The sequence below is a fragment of the Theobroma umbraticum genome, unplaced genomic scaffold, assembly GCF_002168275.2.
Source record: "Theobroma umbraticum cultivar Fairchild unplaced genomic scaffold, ASM216827v3 scaffold_4.1, whole genome shotgun sequence".
NCBI classification, from domain to species: Eukaryota; Viridiplantae; Streptophyta; class Magnoliopsida; order Malvales; family Malvaceae; genus Theobroma; species Theobroma umbraticum.
In genome coordinates, this window is record NW_018397258.1 from 342231 (window position 1) to 367249 (window position 25019).

The 25019-nt window shown below is 35.4% G+C and overlaps 4 protein-coding genes, 1 long non-coding RNA gene and 2 pseudogenes across 10 annotated transcripts; 3 read left to right on the forward strand and 4 right to left on the reverse strand.

Moving 5' to 3' along the window:
* Nucleotides 1-743: 743 nt before the first annotated feature.
* Nucleotides 744-1268, reverse strand: LOC149527325 (obg-like ATPase 1 pseudogene; annotated as a pseudogene).
* A 1056-nt stretch (nucleotides 1269-2324) lies between these two features.
* LOC149527326 (uncharacterized) lies at nucleotides 2325-2774 on the reverse strand (annotated as a pseudogene).
* A 70-nt stretch (nucleotides 2775-2844) lies between these two features.
* On the reverse strand, nucleotides 2845-5784 carry LOC149527327 (uncharacterized). 5 transcript variants are annotated; one of them, XR_016351060.1, is made up of 4 exons: nucleotides 4722-4838; nucleotides 3484-3911; nucleotides 3206-3391; nucleotides 2845-3036 (listed from the first exon to the last, which is right to left on the reverse strand). It is a non-coding gene; the product is annotated as an uncharacterized LOC149527327 (long non-coding RNA). The 5 variants fall into 5 exon arrangements; XR_016351057.1 differs by lacking the exon at nucleotides 2845-3036 and adding an exon at nucleotides 5743-5784 and having other exon boundaries at nucleotides 3070-3391; nucleotides 4722-4776; XR_016351059.1 differs by lacking the exon at nucleotides 2845-3036 and having other exon boundaries at nucleotides 3070-3391; nucleotides 3484-3612; nucleotides 3700-3911.
* A 175-nt stretch (nucleotides 5785-5959) lies between these two features.
* TWD1 (FKBP-type peptidyl-prolyl cis-trans isomerase family protein) lies at nucleotides 5960-9631 on the forward strand. Its single transcript, XM_021425505.2, has 8 exons — nucleotides 5960-6119; nucleotides 6356-6431; nucleotides 6726-6908; nucleotides 7528-7617; nucleotides 7797-7981; nucleotides 8112-8234; nucleotides 8357-8509; nucleotides 9135-9631. Exons 2-8 carry the CDS (start codon nucleotides 6395-6397, stop codon nucleotides 9459-9461), a joined length of 1098 nt encoding a protein of 365 aa, XP_021281180.1. The 5' UTR covers nucleotides 5960-6119; nucleotides 6356-6394; the 3' UTR covers nucleotides 9462-9631.
* A 302-nt stretch (nucleotides 9632-9933) lies between these two features.
* LOC149527328 (RNA/RNP complex-1-interacting phosphatase) lies at nucleotides 9934-10719 on the reverse strand. The gene has a single exon (XM_089783087.1). The coding sequence runs from the start codon at nucleotides 10680-10682 to the stop codon at nucleotides 10149-10151; it is 534 nt and encodes a 177-aa protein (XP_089639213.1). The 5' UTR covers nucleotides 10683-10719; the 3' UTR covers nucleotides 9934-10148.
* A 2077-nt stretch (nucleotides 10720-12796) lies between these two features.
* Nucleotides 12797-17816, forward strand: TTA2 (fibronectin type III domain protein (DUF1423)). Its single transcript, XM_021424210.2, is given in 7 exon segments — nucleotides 12797-13095; nucleotides 13237-13548; nucleotides 13551-13992; nucleotides 13994-14019; nucleotides 14022-14182; nucleotides 14185-16216; nucleotides 17015-17816. Coding segments are annotated over 6 exon segments (3513 nt in total). The 5' UTR covers nucleotides 12797-13095; nucleotides 13237-13265; the 3' UTR covers nucleotides 17584-17816.
* A 2986-nt stretch (nucleotides 17817-20802) lies between these two features.
* On the forward strand, nucleotides 20803-24083 carry LOC110413428 (cation/H(+) antiporter 2-like). 2 transcript variants are annotated; one of them, XM_089783208.1, is made up of 5 exons: nucleotides 20803-21141; nucleotides 21245-21324; nucleotides 21427-22231; nucleotides 22530-23443; nucleotides 23545-24083. In XM_089783208.1, the coding sequence occupies exons 1-5, from the start codon at nucleotides 20986-20988 to the stop codon at nucleotides 23837-23839; spliced, it is 2250 nt and encodes a 749-aa protein (XP_089639334.1). In that variant the 5' UTR covers nucleotides 20803-20985; the 3' UTR covers nucleotides 23840-24083. The 2 variants fall into 2 exon arrangements, with proteins under 2 accessions (XP_089639334.1, XP_021279886.1); XM_021424211.2 differs by having other exon boundaries at nucleotides 20842-21141; nucleotides 21245-22231.
* The last annotated feature ends 936 nt before the right edge of the window (nucleotides 24084-25019 follow it).

Below are 25019 nucleotides of genomic sequence, written 5' to 3' on the forward strand. Positions count from 1 at the left end.
GAAACCTACTTGAATACTAAAATAAAAATGCTCTCAAAAGTCTATGGATAACTTCTCTTTATGCAGGGGACTAATTAATTTTGAGAGAATTTCAATTTTCGATTCAATAATAATTATATATTTAGCTAATTAGACATGATATTTTTTATTTTTTTATGCACTTGACATATAACATGTCTTAATAATACGACCATGCGACTCTTATTATATGAACAGAAAATAATAAATAATATTAAGTTTGACGATTGTTAATTTTATATTAAAATTAAAAACTTGTGTAAATATAAATAAGGCGAAGATATAGGGTAATACAAAACAAACATAGTCCATGAAGAGAGTGAAGGAAGTGGTGGGCAAAATCCTAAAATTAGAATCATTCAATCTTATCTTAAACCTTGCCTAATTGAAAATAGAAAAAAAAAGAATTAATTAATGAATTTAAGTGACTATCAAGCATCAAGTTTTTATTTAGTAGCAAAGTTTTCTTTTTTGTAGCAAATTTTTCTTTATTGTAACAATGTATATATAGAAAACTTCTTAATAATGATTAAACTTCATTCAACCATATAAAAATAGAAAACCCCTTCATTTCACTTTTGCCAACTTATATTTTCTATTCTTTATTTTGATTCAAATTTGCAAGCCAAATGGCTCATCTTTAGCTTTCTTTATATTCTTACTGCTCCGATCTCGTTTTAACTTAACCAATTTATTATTTTCAGTAAGTTACATGGAAACAACTTTTATTGGAACTCATTTGTCAATCATTGAAAAGTATTCAATATCTTAATGTCAACCACTTTCCAATCACATAGACGAGTATCTTTTCCATCTTCAACCCATGCCTTGCCCTTTTAACACAATTCAGGCTCTATTTTAATTGCTCGACATTACTTCTCTTAATGCTATTGTCGACATCTTTATCTTCATTTTAAAAAATTTAACATTTTTTAACTGTAATTTTGCACTAATGGTCTCTAAATCCTTTCCAGGATCTACAAAATTATCAACATGGATAATGTTTGAATCTTCAAATGCACCTAAAACATAAAAAATACCAACAACTGCATGAATATGAGAGAAGAAGTGTAGCCTAATCTTTGCCGCATCTCTAACCAGCAAGCTATATCATGAATTTCTAAGAAAGTTGAAACCTCATTTTTGAGCTTGTATAATTGGTACAACCATTGAAAGCACACTGACTACACCTCATTAGACTCAATGGTACAAAAAGGAAAATTCTCAAAGCTTTGTGAGGGTACAGACATATAGCAATCTCTTTTTCTCTAGCCCTTTCTTCTTTGGTATCTTTTGGGTAGGTATCTTCTGACTCAGTATCTTAGAGGTATGATACCATTGAAAAGAATTCAAGAATCTTAGCAAAATATTACAAAATGAAATTAATGAGAATAAATAAAAGAGTGAAAGGATAAAAGTAAATATAAAGGAAGTAGAAACAAAAAAAAAAATCAATTGATTAAACCTTGAACATATCTGTTATCTGCAAATTTAATGATTTAATGCTCAAAGAAGAATATAGTGGTTCAATATAAGAATGCGCATGATTTGAGTTTCTAAACGTAAAGAAAAAGAATACAAACATTAGAATTTAATATCAAATATCAAATAAAGATAAAAGAAAGTGAAGGAAAACCACAAACGTATTCATAGGTTTAGCTTAAGGAAAGGAAAAGCACAGAGAAAAAAAAGTTAAAATATGCTTTTAGGCTTGATACTCTACAAAAATGATATATTTAATCCATGTACAATAATTTATGTAAATTGAACCTATGCACTTATCAAATTGTTAATATCAATTTAAATCTTAATATTATTAAAATTTTATCATTAAATTTGTTAACGTGACATTTAATCAAATTGATGCAACACTTACTGATTTGATGAAAAATACTGATGTGGACTATATCTATTTTTCAAGATCACTGCAATTCAAAACTTTTACCTTCTCCATCTGAAAAAGAAAATGAAAAAAAGAAAGCAAATTCTTAATTTAAGGAATTTTAACTTTCAACCAATAATCATATACACTTGTACCAATGTTTTATCTTTCTCTGACAGTTTTCGTTGTTTAGATTTATTTGGTTTGATGACTGAACTGTTTTTGTCACCCAGACCCTGCTTATCATAGGTATATCCCCTTAATTTGCCAAGCCATAAGAATTAATCAAATCATGTACGATGTTCTTCTCTTTCAATAACAACCATTTTACCCTCACGAAGTTCCAACTCTAGCAAGCAACTCTTCAGTGTTCCGATGGATGTTTCTACGAGTTCATCCACAAAGTATGAAACAAAGATGTTGCTTACACCTCTCTCTTGGGCCGGTTTCGAGTACGTGTTCTTGCACTGTTTCCTCCTAATAAGAAATATCATCATCATCGTCTTCGTCATCATCATCTGCTTGGTAAGAACAATACTTGGAATAAGGGAATTGCCTAAAGCAGAAGATGAGACTTTGAAAAGGCACGATTTTTAGATATTTTATTACATCTTCGAGGAAGTCTTTGCTAAGACTATCGGCAATCTTGATAGAAGTGAAGATGGCAACAACGAGGAGATATGTTAGGACCCGTACGTGCCACCACCGCCAACCCTCTCTGTTTACGGTGATACCCGTCGCTGGAGAATGCAACAATCGGCAGAGTTGGCACGTGCAGAGGCCTGGAGGATGCACTTCCGATTGGGTGACAGAGAGGGAGTAAGGGTGAGAATGAGCTGATGATGGTGGTGATGAAGAGGGTTTCGGTGGAGTTTTTTTATACGTTTTGAAGTGAGATAAGGCCGTGTTTGGTTTTTTACTAGTAGAATTACATTACTATTTTGTAATTTTTTCTGTTTCTTTTTGTAAATTGTACATTCATTAACAAATTATTAATACAAAAAGCTTAACAATTGTTTCTGTTTTTTTTTTTTTACTTATTCTTAGCTCATGCTACCTAGTTAACTTTGGGATCAAGGAGGACAAAGGGATTGACCTTGAGGTGCAGGTTGAGGAATGTGAGGCAGCAGAGACCACTGAGGAAGTTGCAGAGGAAAATGGTGAGCACAAAATAAATACGGATGTGGTAGATATTGAATGTCAATAAATTAAAATTACATAAACACAGGACTTAATAAAAAATTAAATAAAAACCATTATTTCTCATTGTAATAAATTAAATAACAAACACCATAATTGAATTACCTCAAGAAGTAGTAGGCTTAATCCTACACTCTTGGACCACTTCGTTAGGCTCACGATTTTTCCCTGGAATGCCTATCCAATACTTTCCTTGAAAAGTTTCAATTTTTCCGTTGTCAACATCTTCGGCCTTAAAAGTAAGATAATACTTGCCACCACAACAAGCTCTACAAACTTGAAATTTGCATGCTGCAAGTATACCAACAAAAATATCTTTTTAATTTTGTAAAGAACACATAACAAGTATTGATTTAAAATGATAATAAAAGGAGTAAATGTACATGTTGTTCATTGAAGTAGGCTATAGCCTTCTCTGCATATGGAGTAAGAATCTCGTAATCAGCCTGATTGAGTTGTAAAGGAATAATCAAACCGATCGCAAAACCAGGGAACTCATCAACATCGTAGCCCTGTAACAAATTAATCAAGTTAATTACAAAATCAAAACACTAAATTCGAAAAATGAACAAAAATTAGAAAATTGGCACATAACTCACTGGCGCTCACGTGTGCACTATATTTCCTCATGTTTTCCCTACTCATGTCTGCTTCACCATGGTATAATTCCTCCTCTCTGGCCTCTTCTTCTTCTTCTCTCGCCCTCTCCTCCTCTTCGGTGTCTTCTGATTCGTTATTTTCTTATTCTTGGTAAGTAACTTTTGGGTAGATGTTTTCTAGGCGTGAAGCCATTGAAACGAATTCAAGAATCCTAACAAAATATTATAAAATCAAATTAATGAGAAGAAATAAAAGAGTGAAAGAATAAAAGTAGATATAAAGGAAGTAAAAATCAACTAAGTAAACTTTGGGTGGAGCTGTTAGCTGCAAATTTAATGATTACTCGACGAATGTAGTGGTTCAAAGTTAATTAAATATATGCATATAATCGTTAATAGGTTCATTAGAATTTAAAATCAAATATCAAATAAACATGAAAAGAAAAGTGGACGAGAACCACAAGGATCTTTCAAAGATCAATGAATAACTGACTAACATCAATCATATGACTGTTTACACTTTTCAAAAAAAAAATCATATGTTTATTTAGGATCAAACTTTATGATCAATGTCAAAATCAAAGCATATTGCATTAATTCAAAATCAAATCACAATGAAATCCAACTTTTAAGCAACCAAAATATGAAAATTGAGATAAATTTCGCAAACTCTTTCCTAAAATCCCAACATTGTTCAAAATTAAAAAATCTTTCAAAAATCCATGAACAAATAACTAACATCAATCAAAAACCCAAAATTCAAGAATTTTTCAAAAATCTATGAACTAGTAACTAATATCAATCATACGACTGTTTATGGTCAAACTTGATGATCAATTTCAAAATCAAAGTCTGCTATCAAAGATAAACATCGATTGCATTGATTCAAAATCAGATTATCACAATGAAAATTAAATTTTTGAGCAACCCAATGTCTCGATTCATACACAACCGAAATATAAGACCAAAATCAATCGTGTACACCTAATTGATTGGTAAAGCAGATCAAATAAGAGATATACCAAAAACCTGATTGGGAAGAAGCGAAGAGCGGACTGCAGTTGCGGTAAGGAAAACCTGTTTTGGCAATGGCAAAACTCTCATATGAATAAAGTTAAAAGGTTTAAAAAGCTTCTGAGCCTATCAATCCAAAACTAAAACCAATCCGGTGCAGCCAGACCCAAATAACTTAATAAATCTTCCCCTGAGTAATTAATAAAATAAATATTTGTGATTGTAATGGATCCTTACCTGAATTTTAAAAGCACGTGTTTAATTTTGTATCTTCCTCTAGTTTATTGCTCAAAAAGTTTATCTCGATTGTGCAATGATTAAAGGTTAAGATTACTTACTCATATTTTTTAAACTCTTTGATTTACATGAAATGTTGGTAAATTTTTCATCTGGAAATTGATTTTGTTTTTATAATAGACATTTTAAAATTTGCATGAGAAATTGAAAACCCTTATAACACTTCTTATAATAAAATCAATCAACAATATAAATTTTCATTCGAATATATTATAAGTACAAATAGCAAAGTTTACAAATAGCTAAGTTTTTGTGTAAAGTAATTTCTGAACATAAGTAACAAATTGCATGATTTGCATCGAATATTTGACTCATTGTAAAATGCATGATTTTTTGTTTAAAGACTTAAATTGTACAAGAAAGAATGATTATAGTTCTAAGAAATTTGAAAAAGTAATCATACCCATACAAGTATTTTTTGAAATTCAATTCTTACTTGTAATTGCTAATTCAAGAATCCTAACAAAATATTAAGAAATCAATTAAGTAAACTTTAGTCTCATAACATAACTGACGTTTTGAATATCAAAAGGTAATCAAGATTTTTACAATCACAAAGTTTAAAGAAAATCACGCATAAAAAATAATGCCTACTATCAAATTCACCAAGGTTATCACAAAAACAATTAAAGTTTTAAACAAATACAGTCAAGATTGAAACACAACTGAAAGATCAGAACAAAATCATCGCAAAGACCCTTAATCATCAAGAAAATCAAGAACGGGATATACCAAAGACCTGGTTGGGAAGGTAGAGATGAAGGCTTTAAATTCTCATGACAAAACCTGTTTGGCAAAGGCAAAAGGTTGGGTAATAATTTAATTAATTTTTCCAATTAAAGATTTCATCAACTTTTGAGCCCATCAATCCAAAACCAGTCCACCATCGCAAGGCCCAAATGACTTCTACTCTGTATTTCTTTTCAGGCACCAAAACGGCGCGCTGCGCAAGTGTTCCAGTGCGAGGACTTAATCTTCAACCAACTAATCTAATCCATTTTCGAGCTCATTCTCTGTCTGCCTGTCTGGAATCTTCTTCGATTGTTTCAAAGAGCAAGCAGATTCACTTCATTTCTCTTTACCACCAGTTTGCTTCAGATCTTCTCTCCGTAAGTAGCTATTCTAACAAATTTTGGGATTGGTCCTTGCTTAAATTTTGAAACAATACAGAAAAAAAGTCAAATCAAACTGTAGCCCCAAGTTTTGTGAAGCTCAGTTGAGTTTATTTGGTGTTTGAATCTAATTGAATATCTGGGATCTTGGTTATTTCCTTTATTGCGGAAAGATTCTTGCCGTTTGATCAATTTATGTGCTGATTGATGTTTGTTGTAATATGGGTGTGCAGAATTTCTGAGAAGTCGTCTTTGGGTAGTGAATATTAGTAATGGAGGATGTTAAGGAGGAGCCAAGTCAATCCCATGGTAATTTTTCAAGCTATAACATTTCTTTCTGGATATTGGATTCTTTGAATTTTTGGTGAAGCACTTCTCGGAATTTGGAAATGTTTGTTATTCATAAATTTAACTTTTTTATCCGAAGTGATAGGGTTCCCGTTGCATTGTATCAATGTTTTCTCTTTGAATGACAGTTTTCGTTTTGTAGATTTATTTTCCAATGGTTTGATCACTGAGTTGGTTCTGTGTATTATATCAATAATGTTCTTCATTTTAGTTTTTAATACTTACTTCATAGGTATCATGTTATGTTCTTCACAGGTCAAGATGATGAGAATGAAATTGTCACTGAAAATACTGCATTTGTGCATGGGGAACCACCTCAAGATGCTAGTGGACCTCCAAAAGTTGATTCTGAGGTGGAAATTTTACATGAAAAAGTAACAAGGCAAATCATTAAGGAAGGGAATGGTCAGAAGCCATCAAAGTATTCAACTTGCTTCTGTAAGTACCTGAAACTTGTGAATTGTTGCTTCTTATCTCTCTTTGGCCATACCTTTTGTTGATTATATGAAAAGCTGAATTTTTTTTATTACAAACAATCGCCAATTATTGGTATAAAACCAACATTTGTTATGGTTTGATCTGGTCTAACTTTTAGTATAATGTTTGGTGTTGATTACACCTTCACTGCCTCCAACTGAATGCATGAATCTTGTATCTGGGCTTTCTTCCAGCATTTTGTTGAAGCTATACTAATGAGTAGTCATTATCCTACTAACTTGAGGTTATATTACATGTAAGTCAGTGGTGGGATTGATGGAGACAGCTTAACGGACTTTGGTTAGTTTTAACTGAGCTTAGAGTGTAATGTCACTGGCTAACCATGGCAATTTAGTCATGTACTAGTTGATGAGAAACTTTGCCGGTTCTTTTAATTTAGAACATTAACAGAGCAAATGCTACTCTGGTAATCGTAGATGTTTAATCCAATAATTAATGTTGAACTTCTACTGCTATTTTCTTTGCAAAGTTGTTACTTAGAAGTCTCATGGGAGGTCAAGGAGTTTTGTTGTTTCTGTTATGTATCCTATACATCTGAGTAACTTCAAATATGAAATAGTGCACTACAGGGGATGGGCTGAAAGCACCCAGCATAAATTTGAAGACACATGGCATGAACAACAACCACTTGAAATGGTTTTAGGAAAAGGTATCTGTTTGTTTTTTCTCTTTTCCTTTTCATTTATATGGTTAAAATACATATTGACTGTTGTTTCAGACGTGTTTACCTGGAACCGTTTATATAACTAATCATGATAAGTAACTGCTTTAATGGTGTCTTGTCTATTGGGCATCTTATCAAATCTTAATGGTTTACGGTGGTGGCAGAGAAAAAAGAAATGACTGGTTTGGCTATTGGTGTCTCAAGCATGAAGTCGGGTGAACGTGCGCTGTTACATGTGGGATGGGAATTAGGTTATGGAAAAGAAGGAAGTTTTTCTTTCCCGAATGTTCCACCTATGGCAGACTTATTATATGAGGTTGAGCTTATTGGTTTTGATGAAACTAAAGAAGTAAGTTGCTCTCTTGTGGTTTTACAAGAAAGCCAAGTAATTTTACATGTGGATCTTTAAACTGTTTAAATCAGCTTTTTCCATATGATGCTAATGAAATGCATCTCTTGGTGAGGCACTATTTCAATAGGGAAAAGCTCGTGGTGACATGACTGTAGAGGAAAGGATTGGTGCAGCTGATCGAAGAAAGATGGACGGGAATGCTTTATTTAAGGATGATAAGCTAGAGGAGGCCATGCAACAGTATGAAATGGTTACACACTTCTGTTCCTTAAATACTAGCATCTGACATCATACCAATTTTTCTTTTTTTATTCTCTTTCTTAGTTATTTTGGCTAGTTCTTGTGGTTACTCCGCTCTTTTTCTCACGCTAGGCCATAGCATATATGGGTGATGACTTTATGTTCCAGTTATTTGGGAAGTATAGAGACATGGCTTTAGCTGTCAAAAATCCATGTCATCTCAACATGGCAGCTTGTCTGATAAAGCTCAAGCGCTATGAAGAAGCCATTGGACAGTGCTCCATGGTAAGCACACATTCCAGCTGACAACATCCCTTTTCTATTTAAATATCTTCTGAAAGTTTGCTGTACTGTAATTTTGCACGTCACCATGTATAGGTTTGTATGGAAATCTTGAAAAATGCAGGCTTAGTTATCTGTAATTGTCTCCAAAGGTTTGATCCTTGTTTTGCTGGACTGTGAACGAGAAAGCGATTAACTTGTATGGGCTCAGTTCATTTCTTGGAAAGAATTGGTGTAATAAATTAGATTGCTGGTATTTTCCATCTTTTTTCTTTCATACTTCCAAGAGAGTGACTTTAGGTCTTTTGTGTCTCAATCTGGTTTTTAGGAAATTAACAGCTGTTATGAAGCAGCTTGTGTAATGATTTTATTGGCTTGGTTGAGTTGGATGTAATATAGTAAAGCACATTTAAACCTAGACAAATGTATATGTCTTTAGCTTAGTGGCTTCTTACAACACTCGGCCACTTCAATTGAAATTCCACTGCTTGAATGTATATGTCTTTTGTTGAGTGGCTTCTTCCACACTTGGCCAGTTTATTTCTTTGTGATACTTGGATTGAAATTCATCTGCATGTTTGTGGACGTGATTTTTGGTTTTTTAACAAGATCCTCACTTGGCTCTCAGGTATTGGCAGAAGATGAAAACAATGTGAAAGCTATGTTCAGACGAGGAAAGGCCAGAGCGGAACTTGGGCAAACAGATGCTGCACGGGAAGACTTTCTAAAGGCTCGCAAATATGCACCTCAAGACAAAGCAATTGCAAGGGAGTTGCGCCTGCTTGCAGAACATGACAAGGCTATATACCAGAAGCAAAAAGAGTTTTATAAAGGAATTTTTGGACCAAGACCTGAACCTGAACCCAAGAGAACCAATTGGCTAATCCTCTTGTGGCAATGGCTTGTGTCACTATTCTATCGCATCATCAGGCGTGAAAGAGTCAAAGCTGATTAATTTAAGCTCCGAATTACCAAAAACGAATACTTAAATCTAAGCTGCCAATTATTTTGTGAGTTATTGCAGCTCTAGTTGACTTTCTGCTTTGACATGTTAGATGTTTCTGTTGATGTTGAATATGACTCTGCTACATGTTTCAGTGCTAATACACGCTTTTCTGAAACTCACCAATGCATGCGGATATGTGCATGGAATAATCTTCCTTCCTAATGTTCAAAGAGATTTAGTTACTTTTTTTGTCATTCTTCTCAGGGGAGCTGATATCTCTGTAATAGGCATTTGCAACTGCACTTTTTTTGCATTGCTGAGTGCAGACTCTTTGTGCCTTGATCTCTAAAGAAAGCAATGCATTGAGGTTTTCATGATTGTACACAAAGGCAAATGACCTGTGAAGGTGAATTCAGCCATTGAATTGAATTAAAGTTATTTCTCCATTTCCCATTCCTTTAATGAATGAAAAAGAAGAAGCTGATAGTGGATATTCTATAATATCTGCTTGTCAAGCTTGTTAAACAATAGTAGTATATTATGTACACCTCCAGACATGGCAGAATCCAAATTGCAATGAAAAAAAAAAGGAGAAAGTGATCAACAACAGTATCCCATTTCAACTTTGAGATGAAACCAGATCTCCGATCCATCCTTAAAAGGCAAAAAATTTAAAACCCAGAAAGCTGAAAGTGTCTACCATGATTGTCTGGGCATGGACATCCAAGCAACGTAAGCACAAACAATCTTTTGAGACATATACACATACACAGCAAATGACAAACTCATTAACATCACATCTTTCCAGTCACCCTTCCGTTGTGGGCTCATATTTTCCTTCAATCCTCTGCCAAACTTCTGCACACCAGTGAAAACTAGTGCAAACAACTGCCTCTTCTCATCCTTTTCTTTCTTTGCTTTTGTCATCGATCTCTCTATTGGTTCATTGTTTTGACAAGATAAAACAATGAGAATTCTGGGACAGTTCCTGGTCCTGCTCCTACTTTTCAGTTCTTGGGCTGAACTGCTCTTGTAGTAGAAAGAATGATGCACAGAGAGAGCTGCCAATGCCATTGATGTGAACAGAAAAAACTCTGAATGCAGAAGTATACAAGATTGGTTTTGATCATGGGTGCCTTTGAGACAGCAAAAGAAGTTGTGTTTGACCAAACTTTTGGGAAAAGATAAGCAGTCAGTGTCGATGTAATAATGCAAGAAAATATCTTCCATGGGAAAGCAAATGTTTACCTTAGAAAAACGGATAAGACTCTGTTTGGTCGGGTGGGACAAGCAACCGAAGGAATTCATTTCATCTTTCAGGTTATGCTTAGGCTGATTTTGGGCTTCTGGCCCTTTTGTACGTGTCTTGGTCCATTCCATAGAAAACTTTTACTTCTTATTGGGCTCTTTTTCTTTTAAGATTTAATATTTATCAAATTTTTTTAAAAAAAATTTATTAAATGCTTTGCTCATATTATAATTTTTTTATTTTATTTAATAAATTATTAATAATAAAATTAAAAAAATTAAAATTTATATTTTTTAAGAATTACTTTCACTTTTGTTAGTTTTATAATCTGTATTTATTAATTTTTATCATCGATTTTTCTTAAATTGATAAAATTGATAAAATTCAAATTCTTATTTAAATAAATAATAAATTATTTAATTAAAAAACCAAGAAAAATAAAAATAAAAAATGAGATCATTGCATTGACTCAAGTTTATGGGCAATGAGATGAGATTTCTTCTTAATCTCCTGGCCCAAGTCTTTTGACTGTGGGTCTCACCTGTACCATCACAACTTACACGTGCACTTCTGTTTTAGTATTTCATCTAACTTCGCAAGGAGCCCACTTCGATCTGACGGCTGTTAGCCACTCCCATAACAAGAGTCAACAAGTAAATTTAATGACGTCAAAAGCTTCAGCATGAGTCAAACCCATTTTCTCCTTCCTACGTGGAACAGCAAATTGATCAAAAAAGTGCATCCAGGAAGAAACTCGCCATGATTCTCGAACACGTGTCCAGATCAGTCAAATTCCGACACGTGTCTGAAAATCTCGGCGAGTATCAGATTTCATGTACACCAACAAGTGTCAGAACTTTGGAAGACAAAGCCGCAGACTGTGCACACTCAGCTGCCATTAATGGCCAATAGCTAAATCTTATTTAAAAAAGCTTTCAGGTTACTCCCAAAGAAAGTAGTCAGTGACAGCACTGGAACCAATCACAACGAGCCACCTGTAGCATTGAGGATAAAATAGTCCACCTACTTTTTCTTGTCAAGAGATACTCAGCTTGATTGCTGAAGGACGTGGTTTTCTGTTGAATATTTCAAGGCACTAATAGACCTACAAATTCAATTAAAACATTGTATTTAGGTTTGCTTTCGAAGCAATATCTTAAATTAATATAATAATAACAATCATTATGGTAACATTAAGATTACCATAAATGATTATATTAAACAAATAATGTTTTTACACCAAATAAAACTATGATTTAAAAATAGCACTTTAACATACCATTTTCAATAGAAAAGATTTCTCCAATAATTACTATTCATTATTGACGGATTTTTAATAAAATATTTTTGAAATTTTTTAATGATATATCTAATTAATAAAAAGTTATGAAAATCGATCAAGGTATAGCCCAAATTAAATAAGTTGATAACAAAATTTTTTAAGAAAACTTCTATAAATAATGAGTTCTTACCAACCTTTAGTCGTAATGGAACACAAATAATAGTAGTTAAATGTCCTAAATCACAAATTAGGATTTTACCTACCTTGTTGTCTTTCTATGAAGAGTATGGATTACCTTCCAAAAGCAACACCTTAACAATTCTCCTAATGCAACTATAAGCATTCCTTACACAAAATTTGATAAGAGGTTAACCTATGTGGTATGGAGACTTTAAAAACATAATAATAAACTGGTCCACAATAGAAGGAAATTCAGAAAATTTTATTTTATTGGCATTGAAATGTTGTGCAAAATAGTGAGATGGAGAGAAGTGATTGGGTTGTTGAAAAGAAGTTTGACTACTCTTGCCTGCAGCAAATCCAAACCCAAGTTCAAAAGTCAAAGTTGAAAAAACCATAGGGCAAGCAAGCACCACTTGCACTTTGCGTATCCAAACTCCCCCCCTCTCTCCAGTGGTTAAACTGCGTTGACTGAGATAAACTCCTCCCTTCAAAAAAAGCAATCCCTTGTTCCCATTATGCCCCCATCTAAATCCACAATTTCCACATTCATTTCTTCTCTCTTTACCAGACTGGGGGTGCATCTGTAAATTCAATTTTATGTTTGGACACAAAGTTGAAATTCCTGTGCTGGTACTGCCGCTGCTTTCCTCTCTTTACAAAATTTAGAAGCTTCTCTCTCCATCTCTCCAGAAACTCAAAAATTAGGGCTTCTTTTAAAACCTTAGCTCCTTGGTTTCTTGGTGCATTCCGTAAATATGAATTGAATTTTGGGCGAATTTTGGCGCATTTTGAGGCTTCATTTTCATTTTCTTTCCTTTTTGTTGGCTTTAAGAGTTTCTTTCCGGAACTGGAACGAAGGCTCCGAGGGAATATTGGGAGCTTCTCTGCCGTAGATGTAAACTCGACATGAATTTTGGGCAAATCTCCAGGTATTCCGATTCGGAGGCTCGAAGCTTTCTTTTTTATTAATTAGTTTGTCTTCCCAAAAAGCGTAGCTTTTTTTGGACACAAAATTAGGGTTTCAATCTCTGTATCTCTTATTGCTGTTATGATTTTTTTATTGCTTTCAGGAAAAGATTAGTGCTTTGACATACAAAAAATGAAGCGATTGAGGTCGAGCGACGATCTCGACTCTTACGAAAAAAATGCGAATAAAGAATCGAATCAGAATCGATCGTCATCTCATCGAACCAGCAGTAGCAGTGGTTTGTATTATAAACCATCCACAGCCTCCGAAAGCAACGCCCGCACCAAAAGCAATTTGATCTCATCTTCTTTGTCACGGTAATGAGATCCGATCGCTGGCATATGAAAGCGTGGCATGGAGAAGGCCAGGAGAGGAAAGGAGAGGCTGGTCCGGAAGCGATCAGAGCACGATTTTGAGATTCTGATAGGCGAAAAGTAGGGTTTGATCGGTACAGGAGGAGTGGTAGTAATAGTAGCAGCCAACATAGGTCGGAGAGCTTCTGCGGGCCTCGCAGGGATTTTCCTAAGGGATTCCGATCAGAAAGGGATCGCACTCGGCGTGACAGTGGGAGCGGGAGCTCGTGGCGCAGGTTTGGAATTGATGAGAATAGAGGGAGTAGTAAGGTGCAACTGAGGGAGGTTAGGGATGTGAAGTCACCAACGTGGTCGAGGGATTCTTTGGGGGCAGGGAGGTGGTTGGGGAAACAAGGGAGAGAGGATTTGAGGAGGAGGAGGAGGAGGAGGAGCTCAAAGTCTAAGTCTGAGTCAAGGTCGCCAACATTGTCAAGGGATTCAGGTAGTGAGCAGTCTAAGAGTATTGGTGGCGGCGGTGGTGGTGAACCTAAGAAGAGTGAGGAAACCAGTTGAGAGTGAGACTAGTAGTGAAATGGAGAAGGTGAGTTTGATCCTGAGCCTCAAGCTGAGACTGAGCCTGAATTGGCTACTGAGGGTGGGGTCGCAAATGAGGGGAAAGAGTGTAGTCATAGAGAAGTGGAGAATGAGCCTGGTGAGATGAATTCAACTGTGGAGGTTGTAGAGGAGGGAAATAAGGAGAATCGGGGAATGAAAAGAAAGATGAAGGGAAGGAAGATGATGAGTTGCAAGATTGTGGAAAGCGCTTGAATGGTGGAAGTAGTGGTAGTGGGGATAAGATGGATGATGTGGGTGGTGATGAATTTCGAAAGGAGGAAGAAGGTATCAAGGTTAGTGGTGAATGTGAGGAAAATAATAGTAAAGATGCAGTTGTGCAGAAGTCATCCTGTTTGGAAGGGAACTCTAAGGAGGACAAAGGGATCGATCTTGAGGTGCAGGTTGAGGAATGTGAGGCAGCAGAGTCTAATAAGGAAGTTGCAGTGGAAAATGGTGATCAAAACGTGAATATGGATGTGGTAGAGATAGGTTTGAGTCAGAATGTCAAGGATAAAGGGAAAGGTGTTGCTGTTGAATCCTCAAATGTTACTGATTCTGCAGAAAATAGTGTATGGATTGAAAGGGAATCAAAAAATGTGGAAGTTGATATGGAAGGGCCTAGTACCAGGGGTTTTGAGTTGTTCTCTTGCTCTCCTGTTAGGAGAGTGGAAAAGGCAGAGCAATCAGGTCTTGATAAGCCAAAAGATGAGAAACTGGCATTGGAGTCACTTGATCTTTCTCTTAGTTTGCCAAATGTGCTGTTGCCTATTGGTGCTCGAGATACAGATGCAGTTCCTGGCTCCCCTAGCCATGGAAGGAGTGGACAGTCCTTGACCAATACATTTCGTACCAACTCTGATGGGTTTACTGCATCCATGTCTTTTTCCGGTTCTCAGTCATTTTACCATAATCCAAGTTGCTCTTTGACTCAGAATTCCATGGATAACTATGAACAATCTGTTCACAGTCGCCCCATATATCAGGGAGTTGATCAACTTTCTCAAGGAGCATGGCAGTCTCAGAATGAGTCAAGGCATAAAGATGTTCCCATGTTTCAGAGAATTTTGATGAATGGAAATGTCTCTTTCAGTCAATCTCAAGCATTACAGGGTATTGCAAATAGTCCGGCTGTCCAAGCACAAAATATTCACTCTTTAGAAGGAAGCTCGAGGATGCCCAATGGACTTGAGAAGCAGTTAAGTTTTCATAAACAGAATGATGTCAGGTCTCCTTCGCAGAGTGTTGGATCTCATGAAATCGGTTCAAATTACAGCTTTGAGAAGAAGCGAGCCATGAGGGAGAAGCATGGTTTATATAGGAGCAGTAGCCTGAAAGAGCAAGAACAACTTCTGATAGGTGGAGCTGATTTTGTTGAGACAATAATAAGCAGGATGGTTTCTGAGCCTATCCATGTCATGGCTAGGAAGTTTCATGAAATGACAGGACAATCAATAGCATGTCTAAAAGAGAGCATTCGCGAGATTATGTTAAATGCAGAAAAGCATGGACAACTTCGTGCATCTCAGGAAGCCCTACGGAGCCGGTCTGATTTAACACTGGAAACACTGCTAAAATCACATCGGGCTCAATTGGAGATCTTGGTTGCGTTGAAAACTGGTCTGCCTGAGTATCTTCAGGTGGACAACAGTATTTCATCTTCTGATTTGGCTGAGATCTTTCTGAACTTAAGATGCAGAAACGTTATGTGTCGGAGTTCTGTGCCTGTGGATGAATGTGATTGCAAGGTTTGCTCAAAGAAGAATGGTTTTTGCAGTAATTGTATGTGTCTTGTGTGTTCAAAGTTTGACATGGCATCTAAAACTTGTAGTTGGGTTGGTTGTGATGTGTGTCTTCACTGGTGCCATGCGGATTGTGGATTAAGGGAATCCTATATTAGGAATGGACATAGTGCAGCTGAGATGCAGTTTCATTGTGTTGCCTGTGATCATCCTTCTGAGATGTTTGGCTTTGTAAAGGAGGTTTTTCAGAATTTTGCAAAGGAATGGACGCTTGAAACTTTTTCCAAGGAACTTGAATATGTCAAGAGGGTCTTCTCTGGCAGCAAAGATGTGAGAGGGAAACGCCTGCATGAAATTGTGAATCAAATGATTGTTAGATTGGCCAAAAAGTCTGACCTTTCTGAGGTTTATAGTCAGATAATGGGCTTCTTGACTGGTAAGTGTTTTTTCCCCCTAATGAGGAATTATGTTATTTTTTCTTAGGATAATTATTAACTTGGTTAAAAAGCTAATTAAGTTAAAATGTTACCATTAATTTTCAAATTAGTTATGTGTTTGCTCTTTCCCCCTCATATACAAATGCTTACTAGATGTAGTCTTGTTCCCTTTAGAATTTGTATAAACTTTTCCTGAACGTATGGGATTGATTTGAATTTTTCATTGCATATATGGTTTTGCTATATGCTATTCCAGATTTTAGTGGTTTATGGAAAGCTTAACCCTCATTCTTGTAAGAACTTGTTTCTACAAAGTTGTGCTTTATATTGTGTATGATATGCACGGTTGAGAACCTCTTACCTAATGACTCTATTTTGCATTCCCATTTGCTTTATATTGTGTATGGTGCGGGGGAGACATGAAATCTCCATTTGATGTGTTAATTTTTTGCTCTTTTGCAATGGCCCAACAAAAACATGGGGGTTCCAATTAACTGAACAGTTATTAATATTTTATCTTAACTGTGTTCATGATATATTTTATTTGTTATGATCTTTTATTTTGTTTGTGTAAATGGCACATTCTGACTGTCAACTAATAAATTTAATGGAAGAAAATTATAATAAATTGCACCTTAACAAGTGCCCTTGAGCACTTATTAGCAACATCCATCTAGAAAAGATATGAACCATATTGTTGTAGTTGTAAATCGCTCTGATTACTGCACTGGAATTCAACTATTATGGTATTAAAGGCCATTTGAACAATCCACTGAAATCTTCTGTTCTGAATGCAGACAGTGATTCTTCCAAGCCTAGTAACACCACTGTTTTGGCTGGAAAGGAACAAGGCAAAGGAATCAATGGGATAGCTGGGCCTAGTCAGGATGCTACATGGCTCAAATCTGTTTATTCAGATAAAGCTCCTCAACTGGAAAGTTCATCTAGCCTACTTCCTAGTTTCCATGTTGAACGAACTGACCGGCCTGACAAACACCGCTTGGAGTCAGAGTTGCAGAGGAGTGCACAAAAGCAATCATTTTTGCCTGAGCTGGAGAGCTTCGTAAGAATCAAACAGGAAGAGGCCAAAATGTACCAAACACGTGCTGATGATGCAAGAAGAGAAGCTGAAGGCCTGAAACGAATTGCAATGGCGAAGAATGAAAAGATTGAGGAAGAGTATATGAGTAGAATCACAAAATTACGCTTGGTTGAGGCGGAAGAAATGCGGAAACAGAAGTTAGAAGAATTCCAAGCTCTAGACAGAGCTTATAGGGAATACAATGGTATGAAGGCAAGAATGGAAGCCGATATTAAAGATCTTTTGTTGAAAATGGAAGCCACCAGACGAAACCTTGCCTTGTGATGCTAATTGACGCGTTCTTCACTTTTGTGCAGAACTGTTGTCTCAGGTTTATTTCATCGTAGTGCAGAAATTTGTTGTTCTATAATGTGTATACATTATATGATTCAAGGTTTCTGTAGTTTTTTTTATTATTAATTTGTAGTAGGCTTGCAATCTAGATTCTGTACCTCCTTCCCCAATGCTAACCAGAATATGTACAGGGATGCAACATCTCTTCATGTCTTGAACACCCATTTCATCGATGCTATCTGTGAGATAGGTTATAGATCATGTCTTTTCCTGCCTGAAGGTACATTGGTTGAATGTCATTTAAGCCTGCTTGTGTTGCTTGCAGGATAATCTGAGCAAAGCCGTAGGTCTTTATGACTAGTGTAAATCCCAGAGCACTCATGATTCCTTCGAATGGCACGATGAACCGATTTCCTGAGTTGTTAGCTCTATGATCTTTTTTAAGTTTCCTATTAATATGATTATAATAGATGTTAGGGTTTGTTTGTTTTGACGTAAAATAATTATTAATAAATATTTTTAAAATTTATGTTTGTTTAAAAAATAAAAAATTTATTTTAAATATAAAATATTTTACAAATTAATGAAAAAAATGACATTGATCAGAAAAAAAATAAATATTAATATTCATAAAATTTATATTTTTAGATTTAATATAAGAGTTTTTATTTTTGTTTTTTGAAAAATACCTTACGTTTCTCGAGATGGAAGACATACTTCAAAAAATAAAAACAAGAACTCTTATACTAAATCTAAGAATATAGATTTCATGCATATTAATATGTAATTTAAAATATTAAAAAATAAAAATTTATTAATATTTATTTTAAATTTTTTAATTTAAAATATTACTATTTAAATTATTCAATATTATAAAAATTAGAAAAAATTAACGAAATCATTTAATGTAATTAAATTTTTATTTATAAATTGAATAAATCTTACTAATAATTATAATAAAAAATATTTTAATGATTATCATACGAATACACATAAATATAGGTTTTGCATGTTTTACATAATTAATAAATATTAACATTTTTATAGTGTCATTGCAAAAAAATGATAAAATAATATTTTTTAAAAACGTAGAGTTTAAGTTAATTATAAACTAACCTTGTATAAGAGATCTAATTATATTGCACTAATCATTAAATAAAATTATCAAATATGAGCTTGTTTAACTGGTATTTATAAACACTGGTTAATTGGATCCAAAGAACTGAATCACTATAAGTTATTTTTCATCCAAAGTAAGATAATTTACCCAAAAAAAGCATTGGGTTCTGTATAAAGCAAAGGCAATAGAGGGTAAAATTGGTCCACACTCATATAGATGCAAAAGAGATAAAAGGCAGTTAATAGGATTTTTTACCAAGTTGACAGGTCATGCATCCATCTAATGTCGATTTTGTAGTGTTAGAGAGGTGAATAACACTTAAAAATATTTTAAAATCAACTTTTGAGCTTTGAAAAAATTTTATGAAATTAGAAGAGGAAGGCTTAAAACTTATCAAAGTTAAAAGACATTAAGTAAAAATAGGTAGAGAAGTCGACAAAACACAAATGTTTATAATAGTTTGATCTACTTGACATACATCCACTCCCTTAATCTCTCAATCAAAATTTTTAACTCGATTTCACTAAATCAATGAAATTAACAGTTTTCATCAAATTTTTACAAAGTAAACTTTTAACTCAAGTTCTAAACTTTTACAACAACCATTAAAGGATTTCGCGCACTTTAATCAATTAATAATCAATCAAGAGATAAAAAAGAAGATTGATTACAATTGATCACTTAATTGATCTAAGATGCACAAACTCAAACTCAAATAAATTTATGAAGGATTAAAGTAGAATACACTTGCAAAGAGAATGTGTTTGCTCTTTTTGGCTCTTTCTAAATTGCTTTTCTTCTATATTTTGATCATTGGAGATGCTTTTTATACTTGAAAAATAAATTCTGATCATTAGAAACAAAATTTGGTCGTTAGAAATAGTTTTAACTTTGTTCTAGTCATTATTTTGTCTTCTAGTACTTAAAATAAAAAAGGCAAGCAATTTTTGTTAATCGGTTAAAGACAGGCTTTAATCAGTTAAGCCTTCTCTAACTTATAATGTCTAGTAGATTTTTTCACTATATTAATTAGTTAAAGGAAACTCTAACTAAATAAAAACATTCTGTTTTAAAACATCTTCATACACTTCTTTTGGTTAACTTTCACTTAACTGATTAATACTCTTTTTAACTAATTAAAATGTGCTTCAATTGATTAAAAGATCTTAATTTGAATTTCTTCGTTTGGTTCCCTTTAATGATCACTATCATTGGAATTTGAATTTTGACACTTTTAGGTATTTCAAATTTGAGCTTTAACTGGCTTAATTGATTAACAATCTTCTTTGTTTTACTTTTATCACTTTCTTATCAGATAAACCTGATGTTAACTGATTAAAGCTTTTATATCTTGTTTTTATATAATGTCTAGGTTTATTTTAATTGAATAATCAGTTCATAATATTCTATTTTTACAAAATCCTTTCTTCTTTCTCTCTTTAACTGATTGATCCATCTTCTAAATGAGTAAATTTTTTGACAAGTCTTTAATAATCAAATTTAATAAGAATTAAACTTTATTCTACACTTTCAACTAAAGTTCGATAGCAAAGAATATTTTGTTATTATTAAAAATATTAAATTTATTTGTGAAATATTTTAACTTAAAGACTTTTTACTTAATAAGTTATGTTTCAATTAACAAAAGAACGCTTACATTAGGAAGAATTTCCATGCCAAAATTGTGGAACCTAAAGCTCCTTTAAGGTTAAAGTAAGACCAATTTAGTCGATGAAAAACAGACCACAGTACCAACCGAAGGTGTCAAACAACATCAAATATTTCTAGTTTTTCCCTTCTTTACTGTTGGCCTAATGTGAAAGTAAAATTCTTGTGCTTCAAGCCTAAAAAGAGGCTTGACCCAGGTCAGCTCTGGTAGCTGACTGCTGTGGGTCACAAGTTACCAGGCCATGGTATTTATCCATGCAACCTGGAAAATATTAGTCAAGAATATTTTTAATTACGGGTGTTTTGTGAAGCTTGGTGATGCAGGGCTAAATTTTAGAAAAGTACATGGAGGGGTTCTATTTTACAAATAGGAAACAAAAAGTCAATACCCCTCCGACTTTACATGACCAAATATCCGGGAAGAAAGGTCCACCATCAAAAAGCGAAGGATACAGAGAGAGGGAGGGGGAGGCAACAGGGAGGCAGAGGTTTCCAAGGAGAGGAAGGGGAAGAAAGCAGAAAGTCAGCACAGTTCACCTTCATCAATTGCCTCTCAACGAATCGCTGTTTTCAACTTGCTTGATCTCGTCATTCTTTATACAAAGATGGAGGCAACGGAACAATTAATGTGTCGACCAGTGGACGCATTTAACCCCTTGATCACAACAAGCTTTCAGGTTTCCTGCATTCTCGTTATTTCTCATATCTTTCACCTTCTCTTGAAACCCATTGGACAGCCAGGACCTGTTGCGCAACTTCTTGTAAGCCTTTCAAAATCTTTCTTGGAAAAATCTTAAAAGAATTCTTAAAAAAGGCAGCTACGCATATTTATACATGTTGTTGAAATGTCTTGTGTTGTATCAGGCTGGTGTTGTTGTAGGTCCCTCGTTTTTGTCCCGTATAGACAGAGTTGAAGAATTCTTCATACAGGCTTCTTCTGCAAAGTACTACCAGTTTTTCTCATTCATTTGTCGAATGCTTTTTATGTTCTCGATTGGGTTGGAAGCAGATATTCCTTATTTAAAGCGCAACTTTCGTGTTGTAAGTATCATTGCAGGAGGGGGTTCAATCCTGGCCTGCATCTTTGGTGGACCTCTCTTCTGGTTGCTCACCAAGGTATTCAGAGTCACTACCGAGCGATTTTCGTTTTACCTGCTTATCCTGACAGTCTTAGCAAATTCAGCCTCTCCTATCGTGTTTCGGTTGGTTGCAGAAACCAAGTCTGACACTGCTGATTTAGGACGATTGGCAATTTATTCTTCCTTGGTCAACGAAATGTCTTGTGTGGTAGTCGTTTGTACGCTAAAAGCATTCACCTCCTTCTCTAAATTTGGAGGTGCAATCCTTATTGTTCTTTTCACTCTGGTACTAATCATTGTGAACAAGTATCTGTCATACTTTTTCAACAGAAGGAACAGGAATAACAGATTCGTTACAAACAGCGAAGTTTTCATTATTATCTTTCTTCTTGTAAGTCTCTCTTTGTTTGTGGAATGGATTGGCTACACAGCTATAACCTGTTGTTTCCTGGTCGGCCTGATGTTCCCTAGAGAGGGTAAAACAGCTCGGACATTATTGCACAAACTCACTTATGCAGTAAATACCTTCATTCTTCCGGTGTACTTCGGCTACACAGGGTTCCAATTTGATCTAAGCACTCTTAATAACAAATTGGTTATTGCTCTCACTGTCCTCATGATCCTGGTGGGCGCTGGAACTAGAATTGCCGGCACCTTTGCTGCCTGTCATTACCTAAAGATCCCATGGAATGAGGCTCTGATCCTTGCTTTCTTACTCAACTTGAAAGGCAACTACGACCTTATACTCATTAGCACACCCCCACAACCCAAAGTAAGTAATCTTCTGATGTATGCATTTGCATTTTTACACGTCTATTATGCATATAGGTGGGAACAATAAGGTCGTTAGTCATATCACTGCAGGCTAATATCTGCGGCTATGTTTTACCCTGCAGTAAAGTTTAATCTAGAAATGATTCTAGGAATTCAAGTTGCAACTGAGTCTTTGTTATACACGAGTAGACAGCTTGCTGCTGACAAGAGGAAGAAAGTTTTATGCTAGCAAATTGGTCATTAAGCAGCCATATTTACTTTTGTCAATGCTGATTTTATGTTGTTAATTGTTGCAGATGGTCTGGGCTACAGATATTCACAATTTTCTTTTGACAGTAGTAGTCCTTGACACGTTGATCATAGGGCCAGGAGTTGCCATTTTATTAAACAGAGAAGAGTCTTGTGCTCAGTACCCTACCACACTCGAAATACTTAATCCAGAGAGTGAGCTCCGACTGTTGGCTTGTGTATATGTCCCACGCCATGTTTCAGGGCACGTTAGCCTCATCTCAGCATTAGGTGGCTGCCCAAATGCACCCATCAAGCCATACCTGGTGCATCTGGTGGAGCTTCCAAAGAAAAGAAAAAGCAAATTGATGTACCATCAACTGGAAGATGGTGATCAATTCAGCGATGAGGAAGAGTACGGTGGAAATGATGTGCTTGAGATCAATGATGCTGTTGACTCCTTCACAGTAGAGACCAAAATTTTGACCCACCAAAGTAAACTTGTATCCTCCTTTCTAACCATAAACGAAGACCTGTGCAATGGTGCCGAGGACTTGCGTGTGTCTATTATATTCCTCCCGTTTCACAAGCACCAAAGGATCGATGGAATAATGGAGAACAGCATGGAGGAAATAAGGACTATAAACCAGAAGGTAATTCGCCATGCCCCATGTTCAGTAGGAATCTTTGTTGACCGAGGACAAACTGGGTTCCAACAACCGCATGGCTCCCCGTCTATGCAAAACATAGTAACATTGTTCTTTGGTGGCCCTGATGATCGTGAGGCTTTAGCATGTAGCAAAAGGATTTCGATGCACAATCAAGTTAGTTTGACTGTCATCCGCTTCATACCTACATCGAGCGGACACAGTTCATGGATTAACGATGCATCCCACAAGGATGAGGAGGTCATCATGGCAATATCAAACGTGGGGACAGAGAACGAGATAGACAATGCCTTTGTGGAAACCTTTTATAACAGGTACACATATATACCACCCGTCAAAAACTTATAGATTTAACCTTTTTTGTACACCCTTTTCTTTCTGCAATTGGCTATGACACAAATAGTTTTTTGACTAGGTATGTGGCACAGGGTAAAGCTGGTTTCGTTGAGAAGTATGTGAGCGATGGGGTGGAGACAGTAGCTGCCCTAAGAGAAATTGCAGACATGTATTCATTGTTCATAGTTGGGAAGGGAGGGAGAGGGAATAGCCCCTTGACAACTGGTATGAGCGATTGGGAGGAGTGTCCAGAGCTTGGGTTGGTTGGGGATCTCTTGGCTTCTTCAGAAATGAACATTGGTGGTTCCATCTTGGTGATCCAACGACATCGGCACTCGGAGCCAGACAGAGGCGGAGGCCTCCTCGATGACTAATTACTGGTAATCTAGGAAATATACATACATGTAAAGTTATTTCTAGGTTAGCTGCCCTGCCAAGGGTTTCTGGTTTAATTAGCTTAAATGCAGATTGTACAAGTGTTAGATATGTTGCAAAAAAGAAGAAAAAAAGTTCAATTCCTCCAGAAAAGATTCTTAAAGTCACTGCTGCAGATATCAGAATGATCAAAACTTTCCGTTTTCTCATAAATGGGCCTGCAGGCTGCCTGCAGGTAGGAGGAGACTGCATTAATCATTCTGGGAAGCAAGTAGTAGAAAGATTAAGCTGGAGCTAGACTGTTTTCTTGGTAACTGCAAATGAACATGCACTGCACATTTCACTTACTACTACCAAGTTTTTTGCCTAAAAATTTCTTTGTGACAGAAACAAGGGAACATTTAAAGTTCCAAAACTCCTTTGTAGAAATTCTTGTGAGCAACCACAAGGCCACACTCACGAAAATTCAGATATTCAATCTCAAAATTGTGAACAAATAGGCAATCAGACCGTTTTCTTTTGTGTTTCCTGGCACAATTCACATGTACATTTAAACACCGTTTCATTTATTGGGCTTGAAATAGAACAAGCCTGAGAAAAGAATGTTCAACCCAAAATCATAAGATTGTTTTGATGAGTTTCCTTATCGAAAGAAAGCTGACAAACTACATGTTCATATTGACCATAATAAATACCTCAAGGTATGTACTGTTTTTTTCCTCAAACCACCATTGAACATTTCTAGTTACTATTACTCAATTAGTTAGCTGGGATTGAATTTTTTGAAAGGAGAAAGGGGAGACCTAGGAAGTTTCACATGTGGACCTGGAGGAAGGAAAAGATTGGAACACAAGTCAAAGTTTTGGGCCCATAAAATCCTATTTCTTCTTTTAGATGTCACTATCAGCTGGGCCTGGTTTGCACATGCAGATGCACCTCAACATCCTCCTCATTCCTGTAAACTGTCTGTAATCAATTTGTTTGAATTCATTACCAATTACTAGTATTTGGAAGAGTCAAATAAAAACCTCAACACTTTTAATTCATCCCATAAATTTGAAATCTTTGGCAATCAAAATTATCAAGGAAAGGATTGATGGATTGCCCTGTGTATGCTTGTTATTTTTTTCATGGAAACAAGAGAGTCTAATCATCAAGATTTACTTTTGAGAAAGCAAT